This window comes from Mchenga conophoros, linkage group LG23, assembly GCF_057382185.1.
Source record: "Mchenga conophoros isolate Kocher_MC1m ecotype Shallow Benthic linkage group LG23, M_conophoros_male_GT1.1, whole genome shotgun sequence".
Taxonomy (NCBI): domain Eukaryota; kingdom Metazoa; phylum Chordata; class Actinopteri; order Cichliformes; family Cichlidae; genus Mchenga; species Mchenga conophoros.
Genome location: NC_140547.1, coordinates 9,349,662 through 9,359,246, shown reverse-complemented (window position 1 = coordinate 9,359,246; position 9,585 = coordinate 9,349,662). Strand labels below are relative to the sequence as shown.

At 39.3% G+C, this 9,585-nt stretch overlaps 1 protein-coding gene across 1 annotated transcript; it reads right to left on the bottom strand.

Moving 5' to 3' along the window:
- Positions 1-417: 417 nt before the first annotated feature.
- fbxl5 (F-box and leucine-rich repeat protein 5) lies at positions 418-8,791 on the bottom strand. The gene is made up of 11 exons (XM_085263705.1): positions 8,642-8,791; positions 7,726-7,941; positions 6,549-6,644; positions 6,134-6,329; positions 5,525-5,710; positions 5,313-5,438; positions 4,258-4,412; positions 4,068-4,150; positions 3,241-3,966; positions 1,854-2,002; positions 418-1,473 (listed from the first exon to the last, which is right to left on the bottom strand). The coding sequence occupies exons 1-11, from the start codon at positions 8,723-8,725 to the stop codon at positions 1,397-1,399; spliced, it is 2,094 nt and encodes a 697-aa protein (XP_085119831.1). The 5' UTR covers positions 8,726-8,791; the 3' UTR covers positions 418-1,396.
- Positions 8,792-9,585: the final 794 nt, after the last annotated feature.

The window sequence follows — 9,585 nt, the reverse complement described above, 5'->3', positions numbered from 1 at the left end:
TATTAAATTACCAACAAAAGTCCTTCAAACTGCCAGTTTATAGTTTAAATGTGAAGAAAAGTGACAGCATAATTAAATTAAGAAACTAAAAAAAAAAGATGCTTGTATGCAGACTCCTTTGTTGGGTTTGCCTTGACATTTATTAAATGTGGCAGATTTCTTATAAACATCCCTTGAGGCTGTCGGCAGCCTTTCTAGCAGCAAGACCTGCTGCATAAAAGAACATTTTTAAGATACTATATTTCTACTATGGAGTCATAATTTGTTGAAAGTCGCCAAGATGCACGGAGGATTTTCTGGCACTTTACTGACATTGGGTCGGCTGTAGCTCAGGTGGTGGATCAGGTCACCTACTACTTAGAAGGTTGGTGGTTCGATACTTTTTTGTTAACACAATAACAATAAGCAACTGCACAGTTTCTAACTCCAAGATGTTTTTATTAATTTGTTGTGAATTTTCAACAGAAATCATGCAAGGCTTTTGAACAGGAAAATAAATTCTGCTGCAGTATCATAAATGATGCAGTACTCTAGCTGGCCAAATACCCTGAAGACTTTTCCCAATTGACTATTTTTAATCCCGCTTTTCTATTTCTCTACAAACTCTTCAATCTTTCTCACAAGAACACTGGTCCATTTCTTTGCCCACTGGAGTGCATAAAGAAAAGTGAAAGCAAGAAACTCTTTCTGGACATTTAGTATCACAAATGTAAAAAAAACAAAAAAAAAAAAAAAAGGGGGGGGGGGGGGGGGGGGGGGTTAAGGACTACACTGCAACATCAAGTACCAGTTCCTATGTCTGTGCATACTGTCGCTGTGCCAGCATCAACAGTGAACTGAACATCAATGTACGGCAGCACAAGGCAGCGAAAAAGAGTCACATGTAGGGACCTAACCATCAACAATCTGAGTGCCATTTGGAGCAGTCAGCTTCACCCAAAACTCAGACCACTTTGTTTCACCACACATTGTTATCAAATAAATGACGACGTTAGATTCAATTTAACAACAAAATTAACCCTATGCTGATAATGAGTTACAAAGTAAGGGGAGAAGCAGACTGGTGTAAATCTGTATCATTTTAGTGACAAAACAAACTTCGTTTAAACTACAGAAAACCACTGAGTTCTAGGTGTTCATTTTTTTCTAGGTTTTTACTTTTTTTAAACCAAAAAGAAAGAACCAGGATATTTGCAGACAGTTCAAATCCATTGTTACCCTTGTATGTTTTCCTTTTAGACAGCATTATTTCCATGAAATATAGACCGAAAGATTTAGAGCAAAATTACAGTTTCATCAAGAAATATTTTTAAGTGACACAAAATACAGCAAATGGTATTCCCAGAATAAAGTGCAATTAAAAGGAGACATTTCAGAATAGCATCGTTTTGCTGAATCACTCTCCAGAGCGGCAGCAAGCTCTGAAACCACACTGCAGGTTCTGGCAGCCGCTGGCCGTGTCTGCATGGGGACCTGCAGAGAAACACCACACTGCAGTTATCTACTGACCTGCAACCCACGCGACAAGTGAGAAACATCTGGCACACACCCCCATATCCACAACATTTAAATATTTTCATTATGTTACTAAATAATTCAACTTTGTGTTACATAAAAGTTCTGACAGTAAGGGCATCAATGTATTGTAATGCCTACTTACCTCCCCTCTCAGCGGCATCGGTTACTTACACTAGGACACATGCTATGCGAGTGGGGTTATTAATGTTTGTAATAGTTGCCACACACTGTAACACCACCGTGACATTTTATACAGTACAACATTAACACAGGCCTATGTCAAAACACATTACTAGGTGAAGAGCATGCAGCATTTTAGGTTTAACTTGTGTTACCGTTGATGTTGTCGCAATAATAGAAGTGCTCGTCATTGAGGGAAGGACAGGCCGACACCAGCTCCTGCAGCCCCACCTCAGTGATGAAGAGGCAGCCAGACAGGTTGAGATGCTCCAGCACAGGAAGCCCTCCACGCTGAGACAGAGCCCTGACACACAATGCAATGCAACCTCATTACAGCTACAACAACATGCAGACCAACACTGGGAACATCTAGATGAATGCAGATAATCCAGTCTTACCCTAATAAGAGCTGCACTGTATAATCTGAATTAGCTGATAGAAATGTTACTTGATATGCATTTTGAAAAGCACCTATATCTTTGTCTTAATTCAGTATAGTGGTGAGATGGCAGTACACTGAAATCTATGGTGGAATTCAAGAGCAAAAATAGCAGTAGAAGTATAACTTCCAGGAGGAAAAACCTAAAAACTCTGGAGCAAAGTCATAAATGTTTTTTATGACTAGTGATTTTATGTCCTCTTGACCACTGATATTAAACTTAATCTGTCGAATGCTTTAAAATGACTACATTTGAACTACTAGTAAGTAGCAGTTTACTTTTCATATGGCGCTGAATGTTTTTACCTTGTGAGTCTGTGAGAGTGTTTATCCCCGGACAAAGACAAATAAGGAAATGACCACAAGGCATTTCTTTGGGGTACGCTGGCAGGCGTTTATATTTCAGCAACCAAGGTTTGAAGGGGTACTGTGGCTGGTCTCCAGGTTAAAGTTTCATCAGCGCAATTTGACGAAATGTGGTATTTACAGTTGTTCACAGTAACTCATTCATTCCACTGTGTCATTTTAGTTTGCTACCAATCTTCAAAAAACCTACCTAAAAACAAGTCATTTTCATAGAGGGTCATAACTGCCAAACTAAATGTATATATTATTAAATTAATAAAAATAAAACAAATTTAGGCATTAACTCCTAAAATGTGACATAAGTCACTTCTGTATTTGACTTTGTATTGAAACTCATATTTAAACTAACTTATCTTTCATTAAAGTTGACCTTTTTTAATTTAATGCATCAGCTTTTCTTTGTATACAACACTCGTTTATTTACTGGAAACAAACAGGAATTTGTTTTTACACCTGTATTCAATCTTTACATTCCCTCATTTGCACCTAATTAAGGAAATAAGGGGCCCATTATTTAAAGTCACATGATGAGGTCAGATTTCTGCCTTTTGGTTGATCTAATTTTCCTATGTGTGTACAGTCAGGGGATTACTGGAGATCTGAGTCCTGCGGTAAGAAGTCAGTGGTTGTGTATACATTTTCTAAGTTTTGCCGTTTCGATCCTCTGTACAGATACTAAAAAATATATATGATGTGTTTTGTAGTTTGTTTGAAAGAGATTGATGATTTAACGTTACCTCAGGCCCAAGTCAGTGACTTGATAACATCCAGAGAGGCTGAGAAACCTCAGTGAGCGTTTCATTTCTGATTGATCAGTCCTGTTTTCAGGCTGGAGACACTGCAGGCTCCCCATTGAAGAGCATTTAGTCCGAAATTCTGCTGTGCCATTTCTGGTCATGCCTGACTCAGACCCAGTAAAAGTCCTGAGGGCCATGTCGCTTGTGCAGCAGGTGGAGTGACCGCAGAGCACTTCTGCAGACAAGGCATACTGCTGATGCAAATATGAGGCATCTGACCCAGTCCTGTGCCCCCGCCTCCTGCTCCTCCTGCAACAGCACGAACTTCCCATAAGTTGTGTCTCAACGAAGCTTTCCGCGTCAGTAAGCGGCATCCCACCACGTCGACTCCACTCTGCTGCGTCCTCAATATCAGCAAGGTCCAAAGGATCCAGGACCCATACTTGCGTGGGTGTGCAGGCGGCACCCCAGCGGCCAGCCCCCTGCTTGAAAATTATGGCCTGCTTTCGTCCCACTGGATGTAGGTTTCTCTCATCAACAAGCGTGATGGGACCTGGGGAACTCTTAAGAAGCTTGGCTCGCTTGTCTGAGCGTTTGTCAATGCAGGTGGAAGACATGAGGTCACCCAGCCCAAAAGACAGTTTCTTCAAGGTGTGATCAGTGATTTTCTCACACCCCGACAAATCCAGGTGCTCCAGAGAGTGACAAGCTCCGAGAGATGACCAGCTAAAAAGGAAAGGATAGACTCAACATAAGTTTTCTGAGTTTTATGTACATCCGCTTTGTCATAAACAGTTAGCATTTCAGTATTCATTTTTAATACTAACCTGTCAAATGCAAAGTCTGTAACGTCAGTCTGCGTCAGGTCTAGATGAGTAATATTGGGGCAGAAACTGAGGATTTGACGTACCTGGAAAGCAAGAACATTTATCTTACAACACAGCTCAACCAACGAGCTTTCTGAGCTTTGACATTGTGCTAGTACAACAGCAAAATAAAGGTTTGTGCTCCGCCTACCATTTTACTTGAGACTGTAGAGCTATATGCCAGAACAATGGACTTGACAGAAGGACCGACAGCTGGAAGAAGATTCTGGATAATCCCATTCAGAAGCCTCTTCTCCCGCTTAGCAGTGCTGATTGCAAGGGAGCCCTCAATTTGACCTGACACATCTGATGAACCATTGAACAACATGGGTGACACATTACAGAGCTTAAACTGGAGGTGGTATGACACATCTTTAGGCAACACTAGAGGTGTATCATACCATGATGACACATAAAGCAGAGTCTGGGATCAAAAGCAGCAAAATACTTGAAAAGTAAATAGAGACGACTGGCTTCACCACATGTGAATGAATGTGTGACGCCCTGTTTAAAACTCTTAAACAGACACCTCTACATTTTTAATCTAGTTTTATTACCCAATATCAACAGGGCAAACAGTGAGGAACTATAAAAGTAGAGGTCAAAAATAGACACTAAATGTCTTTAGGTATCATATTTAATGAAGACTTGCCTTTTACACAGGCTGCATATAACCATAAACCTGTTTTACAGCCCTGTTCACACTGAACGTGTCACGTAGAACCAGTGCACCAAAACTGCTCGACCTGAGTGAGTAACTTCTGTAAAACGACACACTGTTGATTTCCTCGCAAACAAATATCTACATCAGTAGTCAGTTTTGGCTGGCTAATTTTATGCTGTTATTGAAAGCCAGTGAATTGTCAACATTTTGAAAGAGAATGACAAGACACCCACAGATTGCAGTAGTTTATTTACCAGCCATTTTACTTAAACGGTGTGTTCAATGGGAACCGGGCTTAACATTACCGAGCATTTATAAAAGTGGGGGTTTTCTTTGCTTGTTTTTGTCACACATATCTTGCTAAATGTGGGCTGAATGGATAGGAATGACTGGGTAGGAACCTATAATACAACAGTACATCCCAAATGATGCCTTTCTGGCAGCTTGTGTCTGAAACATTACATTAGTAATAGTTGCTTGTGCTTTAAATACCACTTAAATCGCTATGAGACACAAGCCCTTTACCTAAGACAAAACCTCACCAGACTCATCGACATCAGCGTCCTCATCCCATTCCTGATAGGCACGACCCTCATTCTGCCGACTCTTCACCCACTCCTCATCTGGCTCCTGGTCAAGCTCCCCAGGGGGGCCATTATAATAATCACCTACATAACAGAGACAAAAATATTCATTAGTTGTGTACACACTTGAGTGAAATAATTCTTCACCAGTACATAAAACTCGAGCGTACCTCTGGCCCAGCGCACAGGATAAAGGTGCCTCCACAAAGAGCCGGTCTTAGCTAGCTCTGACCAGGAGCTGCACACTTGACTGCAGCGACACAGATCTTCAGGGCCTAAATAATGGAACAGCCTCAGCATAATTTCCGTGGGGAGCTGGGAGATGTGGGTGGAGGAATTCCTGTTTTTTTCCAGTTCTGAGGAAGAGTATGGAATAGCTTTGCTCGTAAGTGTTCTCAAATACCAAAATGATGAAGTGTACCTTTTACAAATGTCAACCACTTTCTAAGACAGAGTGTTCTTTTATGAAGCTGGTGACTTTAACAGTTAAAACATTGTCCTGGTAGTACAGAGGTCCGTTATCAAGTATACATTTTTAACATTTTGCAGCAAGACAGACGCAGGTATAAACAAGTTAGTCATGCCTAAACTGATCATAAGAAATGCCTTAATGGACAGTCAAAATGTCTGCTGGACATGAGTTACCGCATTGCATTAGATCTAAAAGACAACTGATTGATATGCTTATCTAAACATGTCGTATATTGAAGAGTGGGGTTACTTGACCAATTATAATGTGCTTAAGTACGAAGCACCAGCTTAAATATATACTCACTCACCATAATCTGTCTTCTCATGATCAGCATATTTGAAGGCTTTCTGGAGCACCTCCGCCTGGCTCCACAAACTGAAGCCTTTTAGCACCTCCGCGGCACTGTCCAATTGCTGTTGGTTGCAGTGCTGCGCTATCACTTGTTTCTTGATGTCCTTGAGCTCCTCATAGCTGAAGTACTGCATAAGCATAGGCTGAAACACCTGCAACGAATCTCCTCAGTTTACAAACAGCTTGCAACAGTTTAATTTACCTGGACACGAACAGACACGTTTTTATGATAACTTTCAGTGCATGTTTTTACCTTTTGTTGTTCAACATAAATTAGTCTTAATTGATGTCCCACACAATGGGTAATTAAAATATTATAAAAAAAAAAATTTTTTAAAAAAGAAAGGAAAAGAAATTTGAGCATCTTATACCTCCTCTTCCTCCTTCATGTGGGGCAGAAAGTCCTGTGTAAAAGCTTCTAGTCTCTCCTTCAGCTGCTGGGCATAGTTAAGCTGCTCATATTCACTCTAAAAACACACAACAATGATTAATTCATGGTCTGTCCAAATCACCCTTACTCAATCACTACTCCCTACATTGAGAAGTACATTTTGATTTTGCATCATCATTAATGGCTGTGTTGTGCAATAATTGTTGTACATTAAAATATTATTTTCTATTCAAAAATATTTTAATGTCATTACTACAGGAGTTGATTTACTCAGGGTTACTTCAGGGTTATTTCTCAGGGTAAATATCATGAACTCTTTTTTTAACACAAATGACGTTAATTCAATATAATTTAAATATTTAGGACAGTATTGTTTTTCCCAGGAGACAGTTTTCCTTGGGACAGAAAGCAGGATTACTCCTGAAAGCAAAAATAGAAAATGTTTTCTGATTTGCAAACTGGCAGCGGAAGTTCGGGTTTACACAATTGCATAACTCTAAAAAGGCCTTTATTTTTGCCTCTTATTTCTTGGGGTGGAGGTTTGCCCATGGCTTGACAGAACAATAACTCTTGTCTCTCGATAAGCAGATCACAAAAATAACCCTCCCTCTGCTCCAAGCAGTTCAACTTACTAACTTCATCCTTAATAACTTCATTCATCCTTTTTCTTCTTTTAAATGTGAAACTGTAACACTTGAGAACTGTGACAAAAGTGGATATCACAAATGAGTATTATTCCACACTTAAAGGAAGTGTAGTATGATTAACGTGCAGATTTCTCATGGCACAATGGGCCTTTAGGGACTGACTGCCCAAGTGTGTAAGTTAGCTAAAACTAATTCTCATTTATTATAATGCTGGTAATTTTGCTTCGCATGTGAGTAAAACCGCTTTGAAGAGGTGCCAGAAATTACATGTGTACATGAAAAATAAAAACCCTTGATGTCTTTGTATGTACTATAATCTTTGCGTTGCTGACATGATACTTATTCTAATGACTGAGTGGTACCCAACAATTGAGCACTGTACTACATGTTTTTCCCCTTACCTAAAGCCAATGTTTTTCTGGTTAGCTATTTTTAAAGTTGCATCAAGTGAAATATAGGATCATAGCATGTCAATAAAATGTGTATTTTAAAATGCCAGTCGATCGTTACCTTAATACTATGAAGCCCTTTCTCAAAGAGGGACAACATCTCTGAAAGTTTGTTGTCAGAGTGTACATTGTACACTGTGCAGCAGCGCTGCTGCAGCAGCCCGATAATGTACTCGTTCTCAATTTGCTCATGCATCTTGAACTCCTTAAATGTGGCGCACAGGGACTGGAGAAATGAGCGGAAATCATTGTTGTTGGAGAAGTTGGTGTTGGACAGCTGTGGAAGAAGAATTATCAAATAAGATCTTTGCGTTATTTCTTACAAAATAAATCATCACATAAGATCCATGTGATCTATGTTAGCGTTGCAGTTGGTAGGATTAGACACGTAACACGTAATACTATGTTTATATATACGTGATACGTATATGTAAACATAGTGGCTGTATGCCAGAGTGTCAAATCATCAGTGTTGTAACCGAGCTGGGGTTAGTGAAGCACACCCTTCGTGCATTAGCTGTTGCAGCTAAATGAGCTTACCTGGCTTGTCTTGTTAAGACACTTCTTATTAATATATGCACCACCCTTTGCGAGAACATTAGAAACTCCAATGTGGCACTTAAAGCACGTTATATAAGCTATCTTGCAAGTTAGTTAGGCTAGTAAACAGAAAAAGCTTTTAGCTGCGGAGACGAGTGGCTATAAAACTTTATTAGGTTCAGTCGGATAGGGTTCCACGCTGCTGGAAACGTGAATACTATCACGTAACGCTGACCACAGATCAACCAAAGGGTCTCAGTGTGGTCGTCAGACAGTCATCCGACAGTTCATCTCCTTCGACTGACTCAATTATTGCTGCTATTACGCTAGCTAGCTAGCTAGCATGCTAGCAGGTGTTCGCTTCACCTTCAGACACCAACCTCCAAAAAATTGTTCGTAAATCTGCAAAATAAGGAACGACAGTTAGTTGTACACACCTTTTCGCAGTACAGGCCCACCAGCTGCTTCATTCGCCAGTGTGGGCCAGTAAAAACATCCACCTCGTCCGGAAAAGGAGCCATGTTCACTGGACCTCACTGCGTCATCTGCTCACAGCCTTCGATACAATCAAACAAGGAGGCGTGAGCGAGCCGCCCGCGTCACCGCGGCTTGTAAATCCAGTAAATGTGTTTAGGAATTTAGTCTAAATTTTTAAAAAAATTAATTGAATAAAATAAAACAGAATTTTACATTGAGATATGTATTTTTTGTTGCTTAATCGTTTGCGATATTACATTTTTTTGAAAGACGAATACCTTTGTGAATTTCATTTTGCTGCGTTTAAACAGCCAAATTCCGAAATATATAGTATGCCAGTATGCTATACCTATTTACATATACAGTATACTTTATATATGACTTTCAGGTTTTTGTCAGGTTTTTATGTGGCAGAGCCCACATAAAGTACGGAAGACCTAAACCTAAAATAAGACTGAAATAAATTAATCACTAAATAAACAATGTTACTAAATGCTGTGAAAATAAGATTAAATTGGGGAAATTATTTCATTAAATGTCTGACCCACCATCCAAAGAGAACGACTACTGCAATTGCTGCAGGAGCACTAAACTAGTGTTTACCAAACAATTAAATTAAGTTCACACTGCAATAACTTATCCACCATGGTGGGTGTTTATGTTTTTCATTACCAAACTGTAATAATTGATTTAAGATATATTTGAAGTCAATAACAATGGAATCAATAAACCTTGAAGCCTATCCATAATGAACACTTTTAAAAGTAAATAAAAAAATGGAGAATTTTATTAATATTTTATAAATAAATAAGTAGACAATTAGATAATAAATACAGAAGCAGCTTTTATATAATTTATAATTTGAATCAATACTGTGGTCTTTCAGTTTGACAGTTACGGTATT

What these genes read in the sequence shown, in the direction of transcription:
- fbxl5 (XM_085263705.1), bottom strand. Translation starts at nt 8,725, where the DNA reads ATGGCTCCTTTTCCGGACGAGGTGGATGTTTTTACTGGCCCACACTGG. An exon ending in AAGGGCTTCATAGTATTAAG is followed by an intron (nt 6,645 to 7,725) that starts GTAACGATCGAC and finishes GTGTGTTTTTAG; the next exon opens with AGTGAATATGAGCAGCTTAA. An exon ending in GTCACTGACTTGGGCCTGAG is followed by an intron (nt 2,003 to 3,240) that starts GTAACGTTAAAT and finishes ATTGTGTGTCAG; the next exon opens with GGCTCTGTCTCAGCGTGGAG.